At 42.5% G+C, this 27,984-nt stretch overlaps 4 protein-coding genes across 5 annotated transcripts; 2 read left to right on the top strand and 2 right to left on the bottom strand.

Annotated features, from left to right (window-relative positions):
• The first annotated feature begins 4,099 nt into the window (after nucleotides 1-4,099).
• On the top strand, nucleotides 4,100-15,741 carry zdhhc3a (zinc finger DHHC-type palmitoyltransferase 3a). Of its 2 annotated transcripts, none has more exons than XM_056601680.1 (7): nucleotides 4,100-4,311; nucleotides 5,039-5,507; nucleotides 5,907-6,031; nucleotides 6,228-6,324; nucleotides 7,656-7,737; nucleotides 9,012-9,142; nucleotides 14,016-15,741. In XM_056601680.1, the coding sequence occupies exons 2-7, from the start codon at nucleotides 5,136-5,138 to the stop codon at nucleotides 14,223-14,225; spliced, it is 1,017 nt and encodes a 338-aa protein (XP_056457655.1). In that variant the 5' UTR covers nucleotides 4,100-4,311; nucleotides 5,039-5,135; the 3' UTR covers nucleotides 14,226-15,741. The 2 variants fall into 2 exon arrangements, with proteins under 2 accessions (XP_056457655.1, XP_056457656.1); XM_056601681.1 differs by lacking the exon at nucleotides 14,016-15,741 and adding an exon at nucleotides 11,132-13,023.
• On the bottom strand, nucleotides 15,086-17,184 carry tmem42a (transmembrane protein 42a). Its single transcript, XM_056601683.1, has 3 exons — nucleotides 16,777-17,184; nucleotides 16,342-16,488; nucleotides 15,086-15,938 (listed from the first exon to the last, which is right to left on the bottom strand). Exons 1-3 carry the CDS (start codon nucleotides 16,954-16,956, stop codon nucleotides 15,795-15,797), a joined length of 471 nt encoding a protein of 156 aa, XP_056457658.1. The 5' UTR covers nucleotides 16,957-17,184; the 3' UTR covers nucleotides 15,086-15,794.
• On the top strand, nucleotides 17,132-19,028 carry kiaa1143 (KIAA1143 ortholog). Its single transcript, XM_056601682.1, has 3 exons — nucleotides 17,132-17,307; nucleotides 17,583-17,721; nucleotides 18,151-19,028. Exons 1-3 carry the CDS (start codon nucleotides 17,191-17,193, stop codon nucleotides 18,456-18,458), a joined length of 564 nt encoding a protein of 187 aa, XP_056457657.1. The 5' UTR covers nucleotides 17,132-17,190; the 3' UTR covers nucleotides 18,459-19,028.
• Nucleotides 18,171-27,801, bottom strand: gpd1l (glycerol-3-phosphate dehydrogenase 1 like). Its single transcript, XM_056601679.1, has 8 exons — nucleotides 27,611-27,801; nucleotides 27,124-27,301; nucleotides 25,573-25,713; nucleotides 23,592-23,730; nucleotides 23,105-23,217; nucleotides 22,426-22,665; nucleotides 21,396-21,502; nucleotides 18,171-21,034 (listed from the first exon to the last, which is right to left on the bottom strand). The coding sequence occupies exons 1-8, from the start codon at nucleotides 27,652-27,654 to the stop codon at nucleotides 20,938-20,940; spliced, it is 1,059 nt and encodes a 352-aa protein (XP_056457654.1). The 5' UTR covers nucleotides 27,655-27,801; the 3' UTR covers nucleotides 18,171-20,937.
• Between the last annotated feature and the right edge of the window lie 183 nt (nucleotides 27,802-27,984).

The raw sequence follows: 27,984 nt of genomic DNA, 5'->3' as shown, positions 1-27,984 counted from the left end.
CTAAAGCGAGCAAACTAGTCATGTGTTTTAGGGGAATTTCTTTGGAGAGAGGCCTGGGATTTTTCGGTTGGATACTTTTAAAATCGATCTCACTCTGGGCGGTTTCTCCAAATTGCCTAGCTTTAATGTCTTTCATTTGATGAAGGGTAGTGACAGCGTTGTTAAATATTAACTGATTATCCTGTGAATCGCAAAGAGATGATTTTGTAATATTTCAAATTGCTGTGAAGCAAATCTGTTATGTCACTCCCTCCAATTTCTATCTGCTTGTTATTGAGCAAAGGAGAGAGAAAGATAAGATTAGATAGCATTTTATCCTAGTGGGAAAAAGTGAGTTTCTAAAAAATGATAGTATCATCTTATTTCAGAATTAGTTGTAATCTTTCTGATCTGAACTCTGGTGTCCTAATTTGGAAGCACTTCATAAAAATGCATATCCTTCCAGATGCAACGATTCCCTATAAAACTCCACATACTAATGTACAGATTATGTATGCAGTATTCCTGTTCATCATATATACCAGTAGGAGTTTACATTTCTTTTTCAAAGGCTGGCGTGAGCATCAAAAGGTTAGCTGAAAATGTAAATCACCTCCTCTGTGGGTGGTGGAACAAATCTTTGTCGTAATGTAACAGTCTTTATTCAGTTTTGACCTCAGTAATAATCGGCCTGATTTACATGTTTCTAGATAGATTCCCATTTATTATGAGATCCTTTTGTTTGGTCAATGAAAGGAGAGAAGAGAAGCTAAATGCAGTTGCCCTGAATGTCCTCAGGATCTATACTGCCAGCAAACCTACAGAAGCCTAATGCATTCACTTGAGCAAATAATGCTTCCCCTGCTTCTCTGAGTGACGAGATTATTATCTCAGAATTGTGTAAAAAGATCTGTGCTTGTTTGTCAGAATTAATGGGATACCTCAAAAACCTGCTACAGTGCTATATTATTCCAAATATGGGGTAGATAAATGTATGGTATCTAAGGAGCTACATGGTACATATTCCAAATTATGGAAGGTGCCTGCGTAAAAGTCGACAAATAAAAACAATACCATCTATAGACATAAACATAGACACTTGTCTATGATCACTCACCGATCCTGTGAGTGTGGAGCACGCCCGGTGATCATGCTGGGCCACAGGTCCGTTATAGTGGGACAGGAGAGCGTTGATGATGTCCTGATCTGATAGGTGTTGAAGGGGGTTCTTGGTGGCTGTAGTGTTGCACGTATACAAAGTACATAACTTAAACAAATAATAATAATAGTAAAAAATAATTAATGTTTTTTAAGGATAAATGAGATACAGTGGTTAGAAATTGTTCCTCCGAAGCCGCAGAGGCCAAATACAATTACAATTATTGCCTATTTGTAAAGTTGCATCCTCGTAGTAATGACACATTTTTGGCTGTGAATGTTTCATACAGTTTGATGCCTGTCGATGCCCACAAGTGTCTCCCAATGTCTCAAACACAAACCAATTTAAACTGGATTGGACTAAACAGGTGGGACATGTTTGCTTCCATGAAATCTACCTTGAACATATGTGCATAAGTTCATGGAAATATTATGTCTTATAACCTAGAATTGACGTGTTCTAAATTCACAACTCCTTTGGGAACCATAATCACAAAATCAATCTAATATGAAGATATCTAACTAGATATTTAAGGTTATCAGAGAATCCCCCCTAATGTATTTTTCTTTATTTCTGAAATGGCATTGCTAGTTTCCTTGAAAACGTTAAAGAGGTAATATTACAGTGTACGGGTGCATTCGTGCGAAGTATAAATGAACCGTTCAAAATTGTTCAGTGTTGTTAGTCCTAATTCAGAGTGACAAGTCCCACTGCAGCCCATGTTGACATAAAGACACTATATTTGCAAATGTCTGTTTCACACCTGAGGTGAGGGAGATTTGTGTTCCGTCACACAGTACTTCTGAATTGCTGGGTTACTTTTTAAATAACAAAAATCCCAAACTAGTTCTCTCAAAATGTACAGAGAAAGCAAAAATATTTGTAATTAATATGGATGTGACCATATATAACAAATATCAAACCACTGTCTGTCAGTGCCCTCTTGTGATGAACCACTTGCCTGTCATTTGAGAGAAATACAAAGTGAGAGGCGGCTCACTGTCTGACTGACACTATTCTGAAATTCAGGGGGAAGGTATGAATTTAAAAGTAGGCCACAGAATAACTAATTAATTGTTTTATCCCATGATAATAACCTATCATGCAGCAAGCACATAAGTTAATTTCAGGGTATCCATGGAAACGTGAGCAACTAATGATGCGATCAACGAGTTGCTGTTGTTTTGCCAGAGAGACAATACATGGGAGAGCACCATGTACAGTAGATGCCAAACAATGTGAAATGTTTGATGGTCCAAAGGTTTGTTGGTTTTACGCCATCAAAGATGTTGTAAATATAAAATTGAATTTATCATCAATGTTTTTCGACCCCAAAATACAACAGACTGTAGAACATCTTTCTCGACAGCTTGTTATGTTCCATGTTTCATGATGGACACAACGGACAAAGTGCACCGCACAACCAATGCAAACAATGGTTATGCCACTCGACCGCATTACAAATAACATGCACATCAAAGGGAAGACTTCAGTGAGTGCTGAATGTAAATCCTAACAAGCAACAACAAACCGTGCCTCCTGTTCATAACCGAAGGCCTAATAGGAACATCCCAGATGTGGAGGAGAGTTGTTGGATGTTGCACAGACAAAAAAGGACTAAAAACCTCCTAATTGAGGAGCACTTTAACAGTCTTCTGCGAAATGGAACATACATTTGGCTTAGCATCACCAAGACATTATTGACTGGTATTGGCTTGTGAGTGAGCTAACCATGGTACCTGCTGTTGGAATGACTAAATTGCCTAATATCCCTAATCTTGATTGTAACATATAATATTTTTGATCATAATATAAAGCACAACCAACCGCCAACACCAGCCCGCCGCCCCCCAACCTTCTTTCCCTCATAGAAAAATTCTGTTATAATAGGATGATGTCATCTGCTTATGGGCTTGTGGCTCGGGGAACCCAACAGAACGGGTTCCAGACAGCTCTGCTTCAGGAGGCTGTTCAGATACAGAGGGGACCACTTTGTATAGCCTTGCAATGGTCTACAGGCATGATCACCTTTGTGAATGGACACACACAGAGGGCTAAAGTATGTTTTTATAAATCATGTTTATGATTCCCCTGCCATGCTGTTGTACCCAAATCTTGAAGATAAAGTCTTGATCCATGTATTGTGCTGTGAATCCACACACACACACACACACACACACACACACACACACACACACACACACACACACACACACACACACACACACACACACACACACACACACACACACACACACACACACACACACACACACACACACACACACACACACACACACACTATATATACACCCTAACCCTATATATTTAAGCAATAGATCACGCCAGGCTGTGGTATGTGCTCATTATACCACTGTTAAGGGGCGTTGTCCGGCCCCGACGCGCAGCGTATATATATATATATATATATATATATATATATATATATATATATACGGAGTAATATATTATATAACCTTTTCAACCCGTCACACCTGCATGATAATCTTGTCTATTTGGAGCATACACATACTTGGCGCTGAAGCAGGACAGGAAATTTCATGGATTTACACTGGGTTAGTGTCTCTAAACTTAGATGATATATAATGAGTAACATCAGAAACTACTAACGAAAGGCACAATATGTATTGCCTTATTGTGTGTAATATGAAATCATACATTTAATCCTGTACCAAAAAAAGGTGAATATCATTTTTTTAACATCGATTTCTGAGTTGTTTTTAATGAATTGGAGACATGCCTCACTGGGCCGCAGGCAAAGCCTGAGGAGATTTCAATAGTTCATACTTATTTATTCATGTAATAAAATAGAATGCACATTTCAACTGAGTCAGATGTATTCAACTTTTTGCCTTTACAAAGCCTCAACCTTTGCATCATCATCTTCAACGTAGTGAACCTACTCCTAATTAAAAACAGGTGTTCACATCCGCATTCGTCACGATGTGTTGTGGTTGAGCCGGGGGGGTTGGTGCGTTAAACACTAGCAAGGAAGGAGGATGCGATTTTCTAACAACGAAACGAATGCCTTGGATTAGGTCCTGCTGCAACTTTTAAAGACATTACAACGTTCACATGAAGATTAAACATCCGTTGCCTGACGGTTTTCTTTATAATTGTTAGCGAGGAGGCAGAGCCGCTGGTGAACGCAGGTGAGATCTCGCTCACACACACACGTTACCTAGTTAGCCAGCAAGCTAATTAAAGCTCCTTTTTATATACTGTCTCCTGGTACTCATGGACTCTAAGGTAAAACCGGGATGGCCTCTCTAATCGCTACCAGTGCTAACGGTCTGTCCCGATATCGATGCGTTATCCGGGATGACAGTGCTGGTCATCGTTTGATACTTGACCAATGTGGCTAACAGGCGAGCTAGCCTTCCCAGCACCACCAGCAGGATGTGTTCACTGAGTCAGACTGCAGAGGCATGCAGCAGTGGCATGGGCTGCTTCTCTCTGTGCGTTTGACCTCTGGTGATGTTGATATCCACTGAGCTCTAAGAAGTCCCTGGTTGTTCACGATGCAAGATAAACTTTATTGTCCGACAAAGTGGAACAACGCATTCTGCAGCCGAAAAAATAAATAAATACAAAGATGGTAGAAAAATTACAAAGGTGTTATAATACCTGCATACAGCACGGCCCCTTAAGGCACCTTTTATACACACAATTATGTTATTTTAAGATGTTTAATGTAGTGGCCAGGGTCTTTTTGGCAAGCTATTGGTCAAAACCGACATGTGTATACAGTACATATTTTTTTTATGTAGTTAGGATCGGTTTATCTCAGTTGGAGGGAAAGGACTATCCCTCCTGTCCTCTGCAAACCACCTTGCCTGTCTCCTTTTAATCTCCTCCTCCGACCCTGTCTCTTCCCAGCATGCGGTAAGTGAGCCAGAACCTGCTCCCCTAACGCTGCCAGCTGTACCTGGAGTGGCTGCGGGCGGCGCGAGTGGCCGGTGTGGATGAATGAAGCATGAAGAGCCCGGTGCACCGATGCAGGGACCCGGAGCACGGCCGTGGAGAGCACGGCCGGGGGGACCATGGCCGAGCGGAGTCCCGGCAGGAGTCCCGGGCCGGCTACCTGCAGGCCGAGCAGCGCATCCCCATCTCCAAGGACATCATCACCTCCTCCTCAGCCTCAGCCATGTGGTTCATCCGGGACGCCTGCGGCATTGTTTGCGCGGTCATCACCTGGATGCTGGTGCTCTACGCCGAGTTCGTGGTGGTGTTTGTCATGCTGCTGCCCTCCAAGAACCTGACGTACAGCCTCATCAACGGCGTGGTGTTCAACAGCCTGGCCTTCCTCGCCCTCGCCTCGCACTTCCGGGCCATGTGCACCGATCCTGTGAGTGTGGAGCACGCCCGGTGATCATGCTGGGCCTCAGGTCCGTTATAGTGGGACAGGAGAGCGTTGATGATGATCTGATAGGTGTTGAAGGGGGTTCTTGGTGGCTGTAGCGTTGCATGTATACAAAGTACATAACTTAAACAAATAATAATAATAGTAAAAAATAATTAATGTTTTTTTAAGGATAAATGAGATGCAGATACAGTGGTTAGAAATTGTTCCTCCGAAGCCGCAGAGGCCAAATACAATTACAATTATTGCCTATTTGTAAAGTTGCATCCTCGTAGTAAGGACACATTTTTGGCTGTGAATGTTTCATACAGTTTGATGCCTGTCGATGCCCACAAGCCATTCCACTTCAGAAACGGGCCTAACAATGTTTTTGGTCCTTGCTAGGGGGCTGTGCCAAAAGGAAACGCTACGAAGGAGTACATCGAGAGCCTCCAGCTAAAGCCAGGCCAGGTGGTCTATAAGTGTCCCAAATGTTGTAGCATAAAGCCAGACCGAGCTCACCACTGCAGGTAGGGAGAACCATAGGATCACACAAGTCAGCATCAAAACTTCCATTTTGAAAAAGTATTTCACAGTAACAGATTAGGTGCAAATGTATTATTATTTTAGTCATACTTTAGTCTCAAGAAAGTCTACTTTTGGCAATCAGTGATGTGGTGCAGTGCATGAATAATTAGTATTTTTGTCGTGTTCATCCTTCAAAAGTGTTTGCAAGCGGTGCATCCGGAAAATGGACCACCACTGTCCCTGGGTCAACAACTGCGTCGGGGAAAACAACCAGAAGTACTTTGTGCTTTTCACAGTAAGTGTCTAACACAGAAGACACCCTGAATAGTTTTCACATAGTTGGTTCACAGTCCAGTAGTTCCACAGCCACATTATTTGCCCAGAAAGAAAGTTGTTTGTTTGTTGGTTATGTTACAGATCTCATCAGTCTCATAATTTCCTCTACAACTAGATGTCTACGTTAGGAGCTTGCTTAGCAATTCAAATCATAATATGGTCCTTATATGAATACAATGCCTGAAGTAGACTAATCACTATAAATGGATTTCTGCATATGAATGCAGTATCTGTTGGCAATTATAGTCCGATTAGTATTGACCAATCATGTTTCAGAGGGCTTTGGTTGTATCCGGACATAAGTCCATATGGAGAGCAAAAGAAGCAGGATGCATTGTCCAAAACGTATCTTGGAACCCATTGGCTATTGTCTGATGACGATTTTGCCCTTTTAATAGCATTAAAAAAAGATATCTGTAGACATGCAGATATCCGTTTATGGATATTTGCATATATCCATCCTGCATAAATCCATGTATCCAAAAGAAAATATCCTATTAGGGAGATTAGATTAAATGTTTTCTGACGCCAAAACAATCCGATACTGGCGACGTCTCTCAAGTCCTACTCCATTCACACGTCTCCAGTTGCTTATCGGAGTAATAACATTGACCGGTGCATGGAAGAGGAAGTCCTGGCTTGGTGGCTAAACCTGAGCCCCCAAAACCCCGGCCCCGGCCTCCTGAGGCTGAACCGTTGTCAGTTGATGGGTTCTGCGATTGACCGATAGCTAACTAGTGTGATTGGTCGTATTTTACTATTTTTATAATTGCAATCTCGATGTTTAAATGTTCCTTCAACTTAAGGCATTTGTAATATCTTGTATTAAGTATTAATAGAGTCTGTCTTTAGCCACAAAACCACAGAATCACGCACATACGCAAACACACACCTCATATAAAAATTGATTATATTACTTCGCATAATATAATGAATAATTCAAATACATAATATTATTTCTACTGCATTTAATTTGATAAATTAAAATTCTAAATGAAAACATTTTGTTGAGGCTGTAAATAGCTTTCTGATTAAATTGGATTACGGCTAATGAAGGAACCATGCCCCCTGCTGGCACTAATTGCCCCTAAAGACGTATCCTGGGGCAATTAGGTTGGATGGTTTATACAACAAGTGTTGGGTCACATCAAAGCAAAAACTCTTCATCACACAAATGATACATTTGAATGAAGAAATTCTGAATGAAGATTAATCCATCCATTGTTTGCCACTAACTTGTAACAAAGTGTAATAAAGCGGCCCTTATGATTTCCTGTATCTCCTTCCCAGATGTACATTGCACTCATCTCCCTCCATTCTCTGACAATGGTGGTGTTCCATTTCCTCTACTGCTTTGAGGACGACTGGACAAGTGAGTATATTTATGTTCCCCACCACCTTGTTGTTGTTCCTCAGAAGGCCTCAGCCTCATTGTAGTTTCTCGATTAATGAAAACCGTTACACCTGAGTTATGTTATGCAGATCCCGCTCCCCCATTCTGTTAGGTTTCTCGTCTTTCTTTTTGTTTCATTTCACTCTTCTTTTTGCTTTGCGTCCGTCCTGGCATGTTCTATTCTTTCTGGAACCTGGCTGTGGTGCAGCCAGCTGTCTGAAGGTCAGTCATACCTGGTAGCCTAGTTAGCATAGCGGCATGTGTAGTAAAGAGCCCTTTGAGTCCTTGTGTGTGTACTTTCATGCGTGTCTGTATTTCCATGTGTTTTGTCAATGTGTTTTTTTGTGCTCCTCACATCTCTCACCCTCAACATTTCCTGCTTAGTGTTTCTTTAATTTTGGTCTATTCATATATATTTTTGGCCAAATTGCTTATCCAAATTGCATATTGTTCAGCTGTTCATTGTTGTATGGCTTTGTTATTGCGCCCGCTGGCTAAGTGGTCAGGTCAGAGATAGGTTTGGGAGAAAATCAGAAGATTTGGACCGAAATGAATCGCAGGAAATGGAAAAAGAAAAACCTTCCCTTTCCTTGCAACCTGAAATAATATTTCTGTAATTGTTTTGTTGGTCCAAGGCCATCGCAAGAATAGAGGGTTTAATCAACCGTGTGATTTTTAATAAAAACAGCTGTCACGATTCAGCCAAGATTCGTTCACACTAGAGGTTAGATTTTTGTGGCTGGGTCGTTTGATCTCGTGGTCATAGAAGTGTTGTTTTTTTATTTATAATCGGACTGGGGAGTAAGCTATTTGGTTCGGATAATCAGAATGTTATATGTATCATAACATTGTTTCAATAAACCTTATGTATCAATCACTGTGATCGGTTAGTTTATAAGGTAATAAATACACTTCTGTATTACGCTATTCATCATGAGTCCGTGGATCGATCGAATTCATGATTCCATGGATCAATAATGTTATAATCACCAGTTCATCTTTTTTTACTACTATTTTTAATCCAAGTGTCTGGTTTTAGACATGAATGCCAGACTCAGGCAGAAGCTGCAGGGGGTAGGCTCCGGCTTGTGTTTCTGGGCCGAGCCAAGCTCTAATTCACGTCCATCTCCTTGTGAGGCCATGAGAACAGTTAGGTTGTGTAGGACCTCCTTAAGTGATCCTGTTACCCTCCTCTGACCTCTCTGTCTCCCCCTCTGCCTCCCTCTCCCCACTCCCATCCCTGTGCATTCCAGAGTGCAGTTCCTTCTCCCCCCCGGCCACAGTAATCCTCCTCATCCTCCTGTGCTTCGAGGCCCTCCTCTTCCTCATATTCACCTCTGTGATGTTCGGTACCCAGGTCCACTCCATCTGTACCGACGAGACCGTAAGTCACGCCCACACTCCACGGCTCTATACCATCCACCCCATCGGTACCCACCGGACCGTCAGTCACCGTCACACTCCACGGGTCTGGAAGGATTCGAGGCTCTTCTGTGGTCTTTCCTTTTCTGCTTTTTTCCTGCTCTCTCCTCCATCTTTTATTCCCTAGCACTTAGATGTGCATCGGACCGTTCGCTGCCTCTGTAGCTTGCAGATATGGAGATGTGGGACTGCGGATCTGAAGGGCTTGAGTGTCGTTACTGAAGTCATGATTAATATGAAACGGAAAATCAGTTTCACTAAGCTGTGTAGACGGTGATGTCCAAGACAAAGCAACAAAAAGTTGAACAAAATAATGTTCTTATTTCCATGCTTATCCAACCATCTGCTGACTGTGAGAGAGGATCACAAATATAATAGTATCAGTGAAAAACTTTGGCATATGTTAAAATGAATAGCTGAGCGAGTTATTCTAATCACAGAATTTCACACAATGTTGCTTTGCTGCAGTGTTCCATGCATTTTATTTTCTGTGTCCTTGTCGTACAGAAGGTACATTCAATTCTGATGGAACTGATTGCAAGTTAGAGTTCAAGTTCTTCATTGTCCCTAAAAGGGAAAGGAATGCACAGCCTTTTCTCTGGTAAAACGTTTAGTCACAGATGGTTTCTTGGTCTTAGGAGAAGTCTTTGGGGAAACAGCTATGCATGATTCCAGGCTGTTACAGGTTTGATTATGCTTGATTTGTCACAGCCAAAGCCTATTAATGAGTTTTCCTACGCTGTGATCCTGAAGTGGGAATTTTATAACCATATACCTGATATTCTAAATGAAAAACCCAACCGAAAAAAATATTTTATCTAAATGGGGAGACATTCAACCTCAAATTAAATTGAACGAAGAAGAAACTGCGAACACTGGCCCTCTTATGAAAACGTAATAGACAAGCTAATAAGTTATCCCTGCATGTCGCTACTGCTCCAGAATCCAAGGAGCCCTTACTTGATCAGTCTGTTAATTGGGGTTACTCTTTTGTTTTTTGTATTTTACTCTTAAAGTATATTGCCACGCTAATGGCAAAATACTTTATAAGTCATTAATCTCCCAAACAGTGTGAAGAGTCTACTTGTGTGTTTCGTTTGTGAGCTTTCCTTCTTTATTCGCTTTGTCAAAACCAAGCTGACTGAAGCAAACCCTGAAGCATCTCTTCTTCCTGCCGCCAAATTATTTTTGTCTGCAACTCTACGACATATCTATGAATTTAATTTCCTATCAATATCGGCCTGTACGCTTATCTGTTCGTAAAATCAATACTGTGCAGTAAATCAGAGTGGGTCTTGTTCTTGGTGATTGTAATACCCTGCACACCTTCTTTTATCCACTCATTGTGTGGACCAATAAAGGTCAAAGGTTGCAAAGTTGGGCCCAACCAACCAGTTTATCAGTAGGCTAATATTATGGGCCGTTATCATGCCTAAATCAGGGCCTTGGTGTGAATTACACCAATACTGTACCGATAGGGAACAAGGTTGTGATAGAATAACAAACAATACCTTGAAAGACACTCTTTATCTTTACTAGAGGTGAGTACAGTATACTCGTATGAATTTTATGTTGACTAATTGTAGGTGGTAGTGGAATAAAACAAAATAATTGTAGAATATTTCATTCAATCAGAAAATTTGTAATCTTTACCAATTTGTCTGGATAGCAAACAGGCTATAAAATTAATAAGAAATAGCATGGAAAGAAAGAAACTTTGACCTGGACAATGTATGCACTTGTAAATAAAAATCACTCAATAGGTTAATGACTATGTTTTGTATATATGTATACATCTCCTATTTAATATATTTTCTACTCGTCTTCATATTGGTCCGGCCCTAGTGTAAAGCCGAGATGAAGCGGTTCAGGGATGTGTGTGGTCGGTCACCCGTTTGGGGCGCCCCCCTGGAAGTCCACCCACTGAAGTTGCGTTGTCTCTTGTTTTCAGGGCATAGAGCAGTTGAAAAAGGAAGAGAGAAGATGGGCTAAAAAAAATAAATGGATGAACATGCGGGCGGTTTTCGGACATCCGTTCTCCATATTGTGGTTTAGCCCCCTCGCCACGCCCGAACAAGGGAAGGCTGAAACCTACCAGTATGTGGTGTGAGAGAGAGAAAGAGGGAGAGAGAGCGAGAGACAGACCGAGAGAGAGAGAGAGAGAGAGAGACCGAGAGCTCAGTAAGAGGAGCTGGCAAGCTGAAACCATCCAACCAAACTAAACCAAACCCCTTTCAACCAATCCCCGCCTAGCTGGCCAAGACTAGCCAGCTCATTTACGCCTGCTGCTCCCAAATGCTGAACCTGATCACTGAACTGTGACTACTACACTACCCACGGACAGCTCCTTCCTGTGTTTCTTATGCTGATGAGAACATGCTTTTCATTTTATTTTTCCGCTCTAAAAGAGGGGAAGAGACTTCACTGGGAAGAGTCGCAGAGGAAAAGAAACCTCTTTCTGCGTGTGAAAGGTTTTCTGGTAGAATTGCAGACATGAAACTAAAATTGTGATATTGTTTTTGACATTCCTCCATAATTCCCAGCTCTGAAACGTTTGCGTGTTTGTATTTTATCAATCGTTAGTCGAGCGACAGCAAGGCCATCATATTAACAGAGCAGATGTTGTTTCTTAAGGTGTTCATTTTAGCTGTTTTGTTATCAGAACATTCTTGCGACTGATGAACATATAAATTCCCCAGGCCATCTAGTTATTCATCAAGCAATACCTTTCCTTTCATTAGGCATAATGGAGACACGTCGATTGGAACACCTAATTGCATGCAAGCAAGGCCCACTTAAATCTCATCATCAAAGTTTAATCAAAGGGTGTTTTTCTTTTTGCTTGAAAGGAGTCTCTTTTTTCCAGGTGTGTGATTAGTTGGGACTGTGAGTTAATTTGGATGTCAAAAGCGCAAAACAGTCGTTGTTTTGAGGGAAAAAAAGAGCAGATCTTTAACAGATATCTCTGTATTCAAACATCGTTTTCAGCCGCAACGACTGACAAGTGAACCTGTCTGTTTGAAGCACAATTTCGGCGCGTATGACTGAAACAGGGATGGTCTTGGTTTGTGTAACTTCACTGTAACAGTCCAGTTCAAGCATTTAACTATTAAACCTTACTGTCACTATCTGCACTATTAAAGGAGCGCTGTTTAAGATTCTATAGTGCTGGGCCTCTAGTGGTTTACAAGTACACTGAGTTTATATACTTTGTATTTTTCATGTCTAGTAAAAATTTGGTTGAATTTGTGTAAATGTGCTAATAGTCAATCCAATTGTTTATTACCGTCAATTCACATTTTGCTATTGTGACCTATTAGGAGGATTTCCATTTGATTTAAGGCCCATAATTCAACTAGGGAAGGTCAAGATAATGGAAAACTATCCTAGCTGGACATGTTACTTTGTGTGGTTAGAACACAGCAAAATCTATATATTTTCAAAGTCTTATCTTTTAATGTTATTAGTTTTCTCAATCTTACACAGTGCCCCTTATGTACTACTTGGCTGACTTGCACTTTTTAAATAATTTTGTTACTTTTTATCTCGCCAACTTCTCTCTGTTCAACAGTTCATTTTCTTTGTTTTACTCTGTTTTTGTATGATGTGCGTATCTCTTTAATTATATGACTGCATGGTTCATGGTAGGACATATTTTTTGTAGGTGATTATTCTGCTGGTGTGCTATTGCTGAGTTTTGCCAGTGATTGGTGAGAGTGCTGTAGCAGATATTGGTGTTTTTATGTTTTAAACATTTCTAATTATAATTATTCTGAAGAACTTTGAGTACATGTGCAAAGAATAAATTATTCTTGGTTGTGTGTGTGTGTGTGTGTGTGTGTGTGTGTGTGTGTGTGTGTGTGTGTGTGTGTGTGTGTGTGTGTGTGTGTGTGTGTGTGTGTGTGTGTGTGTGTGTGTGTGTGTGTGTGTGTGTGTGTGTGTGTGTGCGCGCGCGCGCGCGCGGAGCATAAAAGCCTGATGTATTGTTTGGGTGATGTGCAATGCATAGTTTACTCTCTGTGTCCTGTTCATCCATCTGAACAGACACCTCTTTACTGATGCAACAGACTCCTCCATGTTCTACCTTCCCTGTATAAAACTCCCCTGAATTTTCCAACTTCTGTCTATCCCTTCATGGACAACTCTCATCCTCTCATTGTCTGTTATGCTGCACTTTATTCTCTGGGATCTCTTTCTCTTTTGCCCTCCTTACATAACGACTCATGCACTTGCTTTGAATGATTGATAACTTGATGACCTGGTAGATTCTTCAGCAAGCCAGCCTGTTAAGACTTGTCTGGCAGGTTTGCTGGTAAAGAGACAGAGGTAAGCTCGGAACAGAGATCACCCTAGTTGTCCTACTTAACATACATTCCATATGCATGCAAGTCTAAAGCAGAGGGTCTATGAAACATCCAACGTCTTCATTTTCCTTGTCTGTTTTGGACAGTAGACTCATTCAAACGTGAGTTTAATGAGTGTTTTTAAAACTGCATAATGGCATGATGCATGCCAAAATGTTTTTACCCCCCGTGCCCAGTTGACTAATGATAGATGCCTTCATTCTTCATCATAATTTGCATGTGACTGGCATTGGAACATAAATATGTGAATTTATTAAAATTTTGCCATGTTTCTTTAGTCAGCCTAAATTCAATATTTCATTCCCAACATGTATTTATAATTTATACTTGGTGGAGAAAATAAATAGCTCAGTAGAAAACTTATTTTTTTTCAGTCTCTTTTTTTAGTAGTCGTTGTGCATGCAGAGGACACGCTTCCTTCATGTGCTTCTTCTGCACCCTGTCTGACCGCCTGTTCTCTCTCTTCTCCAGGGAATCGAACGTCTGAAGGGAGAGACCGGGAAGTGGGATAAGGTCCCGTGTTGGGAGGCCATGCAGGCTGCGTGCGGCGGGCCCTTCTCCCTGTCCTGGTGCAGCCCGTTCAGCGGCCTGCGCTGTGAGAGGAGGCCCCTGGAGGCCCTGGAGGAGGTCCCCCAGGGGGACATCATTGAGGAGGACATCATAGAGATTCCACTGTACTAGTAGCGCCACAAGGCCTTCGCTGCTTTTTAATTATATTTTGAAGGACTATTTTGTCATCTTGTATACTTAACACATGTGCAATCGTGCGGCGATCATTTTGGTTTCTAGACCCTCAAAGTGAGAATTGAAGGCAGATGAGTCCAATTTCTTGGATGCACGATTCTGTGGAAAATGTAGCTATTTGTAAGAAGTATCGTCGTTGGAATACAGACACCACTACAGTGCAACAATATGCCTCAGAGCTCAAGACGTCCATTAGAAGAACAGACACGATCAGAGAAGGTGTTTAAAGCTTCAGAGCTTCAATAAATCTACAAGGAAACCAAGATGTTTAGGCTGATGTGTTAATAGAACTGTGCTTGCACGCCTGGGTTTCAGATGATGCCAGTGTATGGACTGCATTCTTAGCACCAGAACCAAAGGATTTTGTGGTGGAAGTGGTTGATGGTCAACACTTTTCCTGGAGCTCAGGGAACACCACTGACCAGAAACAGCTCTAAAGGCATGATTAATTAATGGACGAGCCACTGAGCCGCGTTTTTGATATCACCGTGTGCCTTAAAAGTCTGGTAGAGCAAATTTAAAGCATGGACTAGTGAGTGATTGTAGGGGGGTTGGGGTTTGCCTAATGTTCAGCTTTCCGTTTGTCGATTTCTGTGCTTGTATTTTAAATTCCTAACCCTCTTGTACTGTTCGACTTATGATACTAATTGTGTAAGAAAAGGGCTTTTAAAATGAATGCTATATGTCTTGGGACCTTTTATGTTACATTGTGTTTACTGTATAATTATGAATGACATGTTTTTTTATTAAGCATGTGTGTCTGGGGTTTAACAAATAAATTCAGTAAGTGAAGTCATATTTACCAGCTGTTCCTTTTTTCTTTTTCTATTGTGGGAGAATATATTACTTAAATTGGATAATTTTTATGGATTTGATTGGATTTGAATACACTACAAACATTGACATTACTTCTCAGTTCTTGATTGTATGCAAACATTTATTTGATCAGGAATTCAAATCAGTGACATTCTTTGTATAGTGTAAATGGCAGTAGTTTGTATTGCATAGAAAATACTTTCCATAGTGCTTATTGGAATGCATGCACGTGAATACAGATCTTCGTACACACAGGTGAATGTATATTGCATAATATATGAGCAACATTTTCACACGCATATATTACATTTATTGTGTATATATTTGACAGCTTATCTAGTAACAGTGGACCGGCGCTTGAGCATGTCAAACGGTCGATGCTCTTCATGGGAGATAGGATTGTGATCCTTCTGTCTGGAGTGCTGATCCTATCCCTGTAGTTATGTATGGATCAGCAAAGAGACATACATTATAGAACAAAAGTTCCCACAACTAGTGTGATTTAATGTCATTGCAAGGCAGTCGTTTTAGCTTTGGTAGTACTTGATGTTCGTTGACACATATCCTTATACAATGTGATTAAGCTCAGATTGCGGCTGATCATTTTAGCCTTGTGCTGTGATGACCCTTCTCTTTTGGCTTGGTCTCTAGGGGATCACATTGTAACAGTGTTCTCTTTGGGAAGTGTCATCAATTGTCTTTCTTGCCGTCTTCCTGCGATACGATCTGGGGCGTGGACTCATGGAGCACCAGCAGCCCGGAGAGGGTGAGCGAGATCCCTACCCACCACAGAGCCGCATGGGTCTCTCCGAAAATCATTTTCCCTAGGACCGCCTGGAGGGAAATACAGCGACAAAAAAATAATGAGATAGTTATTGGAGGTTGGGATGGAGGCCCTTCTTCATGATTCCGGACTATCTTGAAAACTCCATTATGTTGGTACTCATCATCGGCTAAAACTGGTTCTACCTGCTGTATCTTATTGAATAAATAGGTCATTAGACATGAATCATGAATTTGATCGTTTCTCTGACTAGGGGGCACAAAGGCAGAGTCGGGCCTGGTCTTGTCTCTTAACACAAACATTCATTAGTCTCATAACAAAACATAGGCCAGTGCAGGAATCTGATGGTTGAACTTGTAAAAGGAATAAAGGTTATACAGATGTGTGACTACTACAGATCACACTTTATGGATCCCTATGGACTCCCGCTGTTATAGTTAGTACATAACTTACAGAAGAGACAAAGTTTGATGCAGTGGTGGTCACTGTGGCTCTGGCGGAAGAGGAGCAGTGGCGAAGCGCCTTGGAGAAGAACGTCCACATCACAGCATTGCAGGTGAACAGCAGACCTCCGCACATCAAGCGCAGAGGAATGTGGAGCTGAGGATGAACCCGGACGTCAGAGATATATTAACACACATAGATCCAATAACTGTGAAATACTAGTGTGGCTCCCATACTTTAACGTTATGCGTTAGTAAACGATATATATGCATTCGGGAGGGCAGTATACTGTGAAACAAAAGATAAATATGAAATACTAAGACTAAACCAAAACGAAATGTGAAGAACTCACAATAGCATCGAATATATTTGCAATAGAAAATATACATAGCTCCATGTGTAATGTGGCCCATATGAATACAATACACAGAAGGTGTGAGTTACCCAGTCACAGGGGGTTTCCTCCTCAGCGTGTCTGCTCCAGTGGTCCTCAGTGGTCCATCTCTTCATCCCTGTGTCACACATGTCTTTCAGGTAATCCGCCCCGAGGGACAGTTTAGCAGAAGAAGAAGCTACGGCTCCAAGAATGCCGGCCAGCAAAGCGTAAATATCCCCAGAAATCATATTCCAAGGACAGTGCGTGGGGTTATGCGGTCATAGGAAACCATGAATCGTTGTCAGGTACGTCTTGTCGGCGAGCGCTTCCTTGGTCCACGCCAGGCAAGCCTTAGACTGGCAGCCAATCACATTGCTATCTCAAATCACGTGACTTATTTATTTTTTACATTGTTGGGAAGCGCACTCTGATGACGTTTAGTTCTGCTTAATCTGTTCTTGCTTCACGCGCATAGTACTACAATGAATAAGAACATAAAGAAAAGTGATATATCTTGGGTGAAACCCACCGAACCGTCGTTTCTAAAGAAATTCAAGAGTGATGTCGGATACAAGGAAGGACCCAACGTCGATACGAAGGTGTGTGTCCTTCTTGCACGCTACATAGCGTTAGCTGCTGTGCGTGTCGGACTTTATCACATCATCTCTATTATGGATAATCACATTTACAATCAACCCATCGCCTCCTGTAAATAAACACTTGACAGTTCCTTTGACATGCACCCTAAATGCAATAAGGAAAACATTTAGCACAACCCATGATACAATACTCCATTGTCCATACACTAGGATGCCTAATATTGACCATCGGCAGCTCGTTAAATGTTATTGCCTCTTTTGTGTTACGTCTCCAGCGTCAGGCGATGCCAACGCTAGATGATGACAGCGGCAGCGACCGTGAGGATGAGCTACCGCAGGTCGTCGTCCTGAAGAAGGGCGACCTGAGCGCCGATGAGGTGAAGCACATCAAAGGCGACGGCGCTTCAGAGAAAGGTGGGTAGGAAGGACTGGCAAATGTGGAGAGTATTGCTCATGCAGTTCAGTGGTTATTATTCCATCCGTCAATGATCGTACTATTTTGGTTGAGTATTACACTCATCCTTTTAGAATTATACTTTTTCTTCAATTCAGAAGTATATTTTCAGCATACCTAGTTTAATAGTGCACTGGTGCAGTCTTCATAGGATTCAAGACCGTGGTCCTTCTGTCTGGTGTGTTGATCCTATCCATTTGGTTTTGTATGGAACAGCAAAGGGAACCACATTGGATATAATTCTAGCTTTACTTGCAAGAGAATTGTTGTCCCCGATACTATAGTTTAGCTAGAAGTCCCTCTGACTAAGTCTGCATTACGTCTGGAGAGAGAGAGGAAAGGGGTGCTGCTATTCAAACGCACAAGCCATGCTTCCTATTGGTTTACAGAGGACGAGCCTCCTGCAGATGGTAAAATCGTGTTCAAGAAGCCGGCCAAGCGCTCCTCCACGGATAAGTACCAGGGCATCACAGCCAGCTCCAGCAAAAAGAAGAAGAGTGCCATGGGGGAGAAGGAGGACAAGAAAGAGGAGGAGGAAGAGGAGGAGGAAAAGGAGGAGAAGGAGGAGAAGGAGAAGAAAGAGGAGAAGGAGAAGAAAGAGGAGAAGAAGGAGAAGAGGGAGGACAAGAAGGAGAGAAAAGTGAAAAATAACAGTCTTCTGTCATTTGGGGGAGATGAGGAGGAAGACGATGGCTAACTGTTTATAGACTCAAGACGAACGCAAGTTTTTATTTATTCATGGTGAACCTCTTTTGACGATGATATAAATCTGGGAAAAAAAACTACAATTTTCTATTTTCCCCCTATCTGGATGACTGAACAAAAGTTTATTCAAACAGTGTTGATTCACTGTGGTGTTCAACAAAACAAAAAAAAACCTTATGAGTTCCCTGTTCAAAATGTGTTTATTGCGATGTGTATTTCAGTAAGTGTCCTGTGAATGTTGTTTCATCCTAAGTGTGGGGAGAACTTGCCATGAGGTTTGCAACTCGTCTTGAGTATTGTTGGGTGTTTATTCATAAATGGATACATTCATCATTTTGTTGAATGTATGGATATTATAGCTTCAATGATGGAGCTCTTAAATTTAAAGCGTTTGTGTTAAAGCAATGCATTCATGTCTGCACGTGTTTTTCATTATTTTTTTTACATCGATGTGCTTTTGTTTTGTAGCTTCAGAGTTTTAATAGTGAACCATTTGGATGATGTATTAAACATCTTGTTTTTATTCAACTGCTATCGCCTGCGTACTTTTTGAAGATAATTAGAAAAGATCAAAAACATTTATTACAAATATATAAAGAAAAGAGTGTGACTAGTCTGAAGGCGTAGTATATCCTACACAAATAGAATGGACATGAACTACATGTAATATGCCTATATAATATCATTCTCCAGGTATAATATACCAATATCGAGCATGTATTCCCTACAGAAAAAAATGTGAAAGTCAACTGTCTTTGAACTTTGGCTTTAATTATAATGGTAGAAAATCAAATGCATTGTTCAGAACACCATGTTTGATTGGGCTTTAAGCATCCCGTTACTTCGTGACTCAACTATGGGGCGTTTATCTATTGTCAACCAGATTTTCACTATTTTAGTCAGCCCATAATCTAAAATTAAGTATCAAAGACCAGTATCTGAAAGCCATATAGGAATATTTATCGTATTCTTTTTTTTGGAGGATTAAATCCCGTCAGAAAAAATTGGGACCAAAATTAAATGGTTTGTTTTAAGACAAACCGTACTTAAAACAGCCCAAATATAATGTTAGGTTCTGTGGTTTGCCATTACACAAGTTAAAAAGCTGAAGGAGCAAGTAAGATGGTCACCTGAGTGGCAGTTGTAGCTAAACATGATGTACCCGTAAGAAAGAAAGACCTAAATCTATGGTATATCGACATCCACTGAGCAAAAGGGATGGCCTCATCACTACAGCACTGAAAGGGATCAGGGACATATTGTTGTTGGTAGACAATAATTCTAACTACACATGGCCACCCTGTAGCAGGAAATAAGTTTGAAAAATGGTCACAGCATAAGAATGTGTTGCTTTCTTTACACAAAGTCAATACAATAACTAACTGATTACAAGGCTGTTGCCGTATTGCAACTTTTAGCATTATTGTGGGAGGTTCAGCCAGGTGTTGCTGAGTAGTTATATTGCTATATACGCGACACATGTCATAACCTTATATGTGCCACAAGGTAGCGCTGTTAAGCCTGAGATGGACCTATTCTCAAGGAACGACGTTCGTCCCTGAACGCCAATCGATAGTTAGATTTGGGGCAGTTTGTCTTCAAGACAATAATGATGTAAACAAGGAGGAAGGAATAAAGTCATGGGGATGTATTTGGTAAAACACAATACTCAAAGACTAATAGCGATTTGACATACCAATGTCAATCACCAAATAAATAGCAGTTAATCTGCTCAAAGACATTTTTTTATCCTGTCTCCAAGTAATGCCTCGTTCTCCATTTTAGCCGGACATAGGATCCTGTATTGGGATTATCATTATTAACATTATTATGGGATTATCCTCAGACGATCCGTTTCCATCTGAATTTATAAGGAAGTGATACAATACAAGGATGGGAAGGCTTGATATGATAACTTGTATCAAAACACTTTCATTAAAGCCTTTCACTTTTGGCTTTGGTTGAGGAAAACTACCCAAAAGAGAATACAAGCCAGTAATTATACTGATAATACCACAAGTGCAACCGTTACTCCATGTAAACAAAATTGGCAGTGTTAGGTGTGCAGTCTGTCCAGCCTGACGCAGAGTGGACAGGACACCGTACGGGTTCTGTGTCGTGTTGTTAGTCTCTAAAGCTGCTTTGTATCGTATCAGTAAGAGGAAAGTAAAATAGATCAAATTTCTTACAAAAATAAAGACCTTTCAAATGTTTTTGCAACTGTAATTGGTCTAAATGTTAATATTCCCGCCATTGACTTCAATGTATCATGATTGATCATTGAAATGTGAATGTTTTGCGTTTTTTAACTGGAAAGGTAAGCTTATTGAACGTAGTCACCGGAAAAAAAAATACAAAACAGAGGTAACAAGTGCTACAATTACGGGTTGTGTTATTTTGTACAAAGAGCCGCCGCCATGGATCTGTTAATCAGACTGTGGCACGCGGGGCTCCCTGGGGCCTCAGGTCCCCTACAGGTGCTCTGGGTGGCTCTGCAGACAGGAGATCATCTCCCCCACGGCCCTTCCCTCGAAGCAGATCTGATACACGGCCGTGAACAGCGGGAACCTGCAGAGAAGGGACCCAGGAGGGGGTGTTATCATTATCAGCACAGCGTCACAGTATCTCAGAGGCTGAGTTGTAGAGTCCCTGTAGCGGGAGGAGGATAAACTCATTCTGGAAAATAGTCGTAGTCACTTGTCACTACGAAAATAGTCATAGTGACAGCTAACAAGACAAGTAAGTCGTCAGATAATAAATCCTCAGAGTTTGAGTGGGATATCTTTGCACATGACTCAGTCCAGAGATAAAAAATCTGAGAAAGGAGAAGTTAGAGGTAGGAAAGAGAAAGCATCCCTCTATGTGGACGGAAGAGCAGAGCCAGAGGTTTAGAGAGAGGAAGGCGATGGAGGAGCTGGTGGCTACTGACTTGTCCACCAGGCCTTTCTGCTGAAGGATGTGGTACACCTCGGTGGACGTGGCCGGCCCCTGGAGCTTCTGCCCGTTCAGCATCTCTTTCTCCAGCTCCTCTATGCTCTGGCAGGAGAAGGACCAATATATTTTTAAATATTCACAAGGACACCATTGGCAACATAACGGCTGGATTCCTATATTCGATAGCTTCCTGCAAGATGTTTTCCTCGAACCGCCCTTTTACCCGCTGTTACAATTGCACCTGCAACGGGCTTAATAGGCCAGCAAATCATTTTAGGGACCAATACAGTATACTAACAGGAAGTGGTTTATTTTGGACAAGCCCTCATGTTTACATATCTCAGCTGATCGCACCACCATATTGCCACAGATAACAACCGTCCTTGGCTTCGTAGACTGAATATTGTGATTTGCCATAATCCTCAACATCGTTGAAGTCTCCTTCAGGATCATCCGTCTCAATCCCACATGGCTTCCTTTCCTGGCTCGGCGACTACAGCTTGACCAATCAAGCCGTAGCAGGAGAATCAGGAAAGGGATCTGTGGGGATGTGTGTGGATGATGGCTGCATTAAGGAGGCTCACCTGGCCGAGTCTGACTGGACTCAGGTGTGCAGCCCCACCCAGCTCCAGTTGCACATTGAGTAATCAGTGTGCACAGAATAATCCAGCCATCTCCAGACACACTCAGGGAGAGATCTCCTGCATGGAGCCACCGGGCCATGCTTCACTTTCAACAAACCTTTACAATAAACCACCTGATTATTTATTATCCTACTGTTCATACTTATAGTACTGTCCATCTATGCTGCTCTTATCCATTATACCATCTTATGCTGCTCATACCTCACTAGCTGATTTAAATTTTGCAGCTGTATGGAACTATACGAAAATCCATATTCAAACGACATCTTAAATGCTCTTTTGCACTTCTATTTAGATCTCCAAACACATTTCATTGTCACTGCACTCTGCACAACGACACTAAAGTTCAATCTGTAGCATGGACTTTGGGACAGGTTCTACCTTCCCGGTCTTGGCGAAGGCCTCTGCGACGCGGCGGTTGCGGCCGCCGTAGCAGGTTGTGATGAGGTCGGCCACGCCACAGCTCTCCAGGAAGGTGGCGGAGGAGACGGCGTCCGCGTCCTTGGAGAACAGCTTGGCGAAGGCGATCATCTCCATCAGGCCCAGGCGGATCACGGCGGCCTTGGTGTTGTCCCCGCAGCTCAGCCCGTCGCAGATGCCTGCTCCCACCGCCACGATGTTCTGGAGATCACAGCGCTATTATTCAGGGCCGGGGTTACAGATAAACGCCGAAGGAAATGAAAGTCCTCGAGTCAATAAACAAAAACCTCACCACAAGATTCTAGCCTGATTATTCAGAAGTGATTAAATATACTCTGAATTTTTTGATTCAAAACTTTCCTCCAAGATTGATGCAGAAAGATATTTGAGCAGGACCTACGTCAATACCTCGGGTGACAAAGATAGCATAAAATTGATTGTTAAGATAACGCTTGATTGTAATCACAGGGTTCTGATAACGCACCAGATAGGCTGTCCATTTCCTCTGCTAGACACGTTGAATACGATCAGTAAACAAGGTGGCATAGTACCGACCTTGTTGTCTTGTCTCTTTTTGGCAAGGAGGTTGGTCTGTGGTGTTACTGTGTGTTGCTTAGCGACTGAGCTAAAGTGTGTGTACCTTCAGTGCCCCACAGAGCTCCACTGTGTCTGCATCATCCACCACCGTGATGCGGAAGTTGGGCGTCTGAAGGAGCTCCTTAAACAGCAGGCCATTCTCAAGGACCTTACTGCCTACCCACGCACACACACATGCGCACGCACACACACACACAATAGCTTAATCTGTATAGCACTTTTTAGAAAACATGTTACAAAGGGCTTTACCAGGTGATAGTTAAAGAGGCTGGATATGCAAACGTGCTAATGATACAAAAGGGCAGAATTCACATTCCACATCAGTGGAGACTAAATAAAAGTGTCAGAATCAGCAGTGGTGATGCAGAGGTGTGGGGTGACCAGAGGTGTGGGGTGCTTGGTTCGCCGGGCCAGCTGTGAACGTGTCAACGTCTTTTATCCAATACAGCCGGAATGCCGAAGCAGGAACTATAAATGTCCGCCAAGTCATCATATAAAAATACATGTTTGGGCGCAAGGCCCCTCTTTACCAATGGTGGTCTCGCAGAACTTCTCGGCCGCCACCTCGTTGGCAATGTTGGCGCCCATGAGGACGCTGACGTCGAGGCCCATCTTCTCCCTGATGATATCAGAGATCAGCTTCAGCCCGTCAGGACCCTCGTCTATCCCCTGAGAGAATGTGTGTGTGTGTGTGTGTGTGTGTGTGTGTGTGTGTGTGTGTGTGTGTGTGTGTGTGTACAACAGAGAAAGACGAAGCGCAAAAAGCAGTTGGACAGAAGCACAGGTGTAAAAGCCATTCTTCATGCATAAAGAAAATACCTAGCTGGAACACTGCCCCCTGGTGGCTAACTGGAAGAGCAGCCAGATGTTGGGGCACTTTTAATTCTTGATCAGGTGCCAGCAATTAGTGTATGATAACCACCGCTGTGTTCGCTACGTGTAATTAGCTTTGAAATCAAAATATGGGACTATTTGGACCCTTGATCTACCCCCTCTTTGTTTCAAGGCCAGTTTAGGTTCTTTGATTTGGAAATTTGTTTTTTGAACTCAACAAACAAATGCCATAGGAACAATAACGCTGCACGTATCATGTCCCAGCTAAACATTAGAAGAACCCCAACGAAAGGAAGGACAAGCGTCAGATACGTTTATTGGTCAATTGAACACATTATTAAGTGTGCGTGTATGACTGACTTCAATGCTTTATCTGAACAAATGCCCTGTTTGCAAAGTGCAGACCTCCCAAGACATAGCATTACATAAAGTCCTCATATTCTAAAAGATATTCAGCCGAGCTAAATAAAGCCAGCCGAGCTGATTACGTTTATTTGGCCGTAGCCGGAACATATCGTCATAGGGGTTTAAGCCACATATGGCTCTGACCTCATTGGTCCTAATTTCAAAGGCTGAACCGGATGCATCATGGGAATCCATCCGTTGCTCTATTTACTCAGTAATGGATTTTACAGCAAAACGGTCAGGTTCGGTCATTACTGTTTCAAAAAAATAAGCCTAAACACTGCTTCACTTAAGGTTTTACACACACACACACACACACACACACACACACACACACACACACACACACACACACACACACACACACACACACACACACAAAACCACACACACACACACACACACACACACACACACACACACACACACACACACACACACACACACACACACACACACACACACACACACACACACACAATCCCCACTCTGGTCTTAATGGTCCAGAGGTTTAAAGCAGCCATTTTACCTGGTGAGAGGCATGGATTTAGCGTCCACAATAGCCAGCGAGAGAGGAGCAGAGAGGGGAACAAAGCAATGTGTGTTGTCATGGCTTTGATCTAGACAGCATTCAGACTCTAGGTAATAACCCGGCCCTCTCGCAGACTAGCTCGCCGGGCCAGAGAAGACTCTGTTTGTTATTATAGCCGCATCACATCTAATAGAAGAAGTATTCCTCTGGGCCTCTTCGCTGTTCACTGACTCACACACAGATTATTTCATTTTAGTTTTTTAGAAACTTTTTGTTTGAGAACATACACTTTGAAAATGAAATTTTCAACGTGAATTGTAAATGTGAATTATTGGCATCAATTATTCATAACTCAAAAATGTTTAAGCTGTGCAACTTTGATATGTTCACAAAATGTGATGACAATATATCACACTTGTTCGTTAACTGCATCCGTTGATGCCCAGAAAGCTTAATTTCTCCCAGCCATTATATTGTATGTAGGATGTAGGATGATTTATTGGTGTATTATCTTTTTATTTCTCCACAAGTGGGGTTACCTTTTGCTGCGGTATGTTGACAAATTAATGTTCCTCCTGGGATTTATAAAGTTTGTTATTAAAAAGCTGTGTAATTGATAGTGTGTTTTTCAAAACAGTGAGTCCTTAATAAAGTGTGTTGTTAATACAGTGGGTCATTATTAAAGTGAGTTGTGAATACAGTGTGTTATCATTTCATCCTACAGTCCTGAGCCGTGTTACCTTGATAAGTGTGATTCCTCGGGCCCTGGCCGACACGCAGCCCACCATCTGATCACACAGGTTCCTGATGAACTGGTGGGGAACCACGAACACCAGCAGGTCCGCCCCCTCCGCAGCATCACTCAGTGTCGGCACGGCAACCTAGAGAGGATGACGGGAGAGAGAAAGAGAGAGAGAGAGAGTGGTGCAACAGATGGAGGGAGAGCGAGATAAACAGAGAGAGTACAGAAAGAGAAATGGAGGTACAGAGAGAGCGGTACAGAGATACAGTCAGTACGTTTAAATGCACTGCTTTATCCGAATGCAGCCATAGTTCGATAGAGTCAGCCAGAGTCAGCGGTTGGCACAGTGGCTAGCACTGCTGCCTCAGCAAGAAGGCCCTCGGTCTAGACCCCGAAAGGGGGAGTGGCTTTCTGTGGGGAGTTTGTATGTTCTGCCCGTGTTCACAGGGGTTTGCTCTGGGTGCTTCAGTTACCTCCCACAAGACAAAGACCAAAAAAAACATACATTACAGGGTAATACTCCTGCCTACTGAGCACTGAACAATGCTCCTACTGCTGCAGCTAGTGAAGAGCGCTGCCCACTGCTATAGCTAGTGAAGAGCACTGCCCACTGCTCTTAGCGCTACAGCTAGTGAAGAGCACTGCCCCCCTGCTCCTACTGCTGCAGCTAGTGAAGAGCACTGCCCACTGCTATAGCTAGTGAAGAGCACTGCCCACTGCTATAGCTAGTGAAGAGCACTGCCCACTGCTATAGCTACTGAAGAGCACTGCCCACTGCTATAGCTAGTGAAGAGCACTGCCCACTGCTATAGCTAGTGAAGAGCACTGCCCACTGCTATAGCTAGTGAAGAACAATGCCCACTGCTATAGCTAGTGAAGAGCACTGCCCACTGCTCTTAGTGCTACAGCTAGTGAAGAGCACTGCCCACTGCTCCTACTGCTGCAGCTAGTGAGGGCACTGCCCAATGCTCTTAGCGCTACAGCTAGTGAAGAGCACTGCCCACTGCTCTTAGCGCTACGGCTAGTGAAGAGCACTGCTCTTAGCGCTACAGCTAGTGAAGAGCACTGCCCACTGCTCTTTCTGCTACAGCTAGTGAAGAGACTGCTCCTACAGCTAGTGAAGAGCACTGCCCTCTGCTCCTACTGCTGCGTCTAGTGAAGAGCACTGCCTCCTGCTCCTACTGCTGCGTCTAGTGAAGAGCACTGCCCCCTGCTCCTACTGCTGCGTCTAGTGAAGAGCACTGCCCCCTGCTCTTAGCACTACAGCTAGTGAAGAGCACTGCCCACTGCTCCTACTGCTGCGTCTAGTGAAGAGCACTTCCCACTGCTCCTAGCGCTGCAGCTATAGTGATGGGTCACATGCAGATGCAAATGCTAATTTCTTGTGTACAATGACAATAAAGATTTTAGGAAAAGGTCCAACAACACATCACACTAAGTAAATACACAGAGAAGAGGAAGAGTTTCTACCGGTTCTTTACAGCGGACACACACACACACACACAGAGCTTACAGCAACCCCCCCCCCCCCCCCCCCCCTTCACCCTACCACGTTCTCTGGCAGCTTGAAACCCGGCAGGTACTTGACGTTCTCGTGCTCTGTGTTGATGATGTCAGAGAGCTTCCTGCCGTTGACGTTCTCCTCAAACACCCACATCTTGACCGTGGTGGCGAAGCGCTCCAGGGACCTGGCGTTCCCCCCTATGATCCTCGCTATGGCGGAGCCCCTGTAACCATGGCAATCAGAGGAGGAGGTGACAGTGAAACTCACCTGTGCTTCACAATGACATCACTGACACTGATTTACTTAATTGGTAGAATTTATTGGTTGGTGTGTATGTGCAATCTAGTGAGTTAAAGATGCTGTATCATGGAGATCCCTCCATGATAATAATCATGATAATAACATGATAATAACCATGATAATAACATGATAAAAAAACATGACAATAACCATAATTAATAATGCCATAATAATAACCATGATAATAGCATGATAACCATCACAGAAGGTTATGACAGTTTGCATAACTCACCAGTTGCCTGAGCCGACTATACACACTTTCAACGGCGAGGCCATCGTAGTCTTTGTCTTCAAATATAACTTATGTCTTCATATACCTTCCTGGTTATTAACTTCCTTTAAAAAAATACACATATGTTAAATTAAAGTCAGAGGTAGGGCTGATGGAAACAGAGGCGCCCGAGCTGCGGCCGGACGTCGACTATATATGACGTGTTTGGCGTCGCGATGAGTCCTGCTGGGAATTGTAGTTGAATGGCAGTTGTATTTTCACCAAATATGTTACAGCGAGATTGAATGGGATATGGTCAACTAATATGTATTTTAAAGTTGCTACGGCCGATAGCTGTAAAATAAACAATTTAACTATCTGTCGTTTTTTTTGGA

This window comes from Gadus chalcogrammus, chromosome 11, assembly GCF_026213295.1.
Source record: "Gadus chalcogrammus isolate NIFS_2021 chromosome 11, NIFS_Gcha_1.0, whole genome shotgun sequence".
Taxonomy (NCBI): Eukaryota; Metazoa; Chordata; class Actinopteri; order Gadiformes; family Gadidae; genus Gadus; species Gadus chalcogrammus.
The sequence above is the reverse complement of the archived record's forward strand: the minus strand, read 5'-3'. Positions and strand labels throughout refer to the sequence as shown.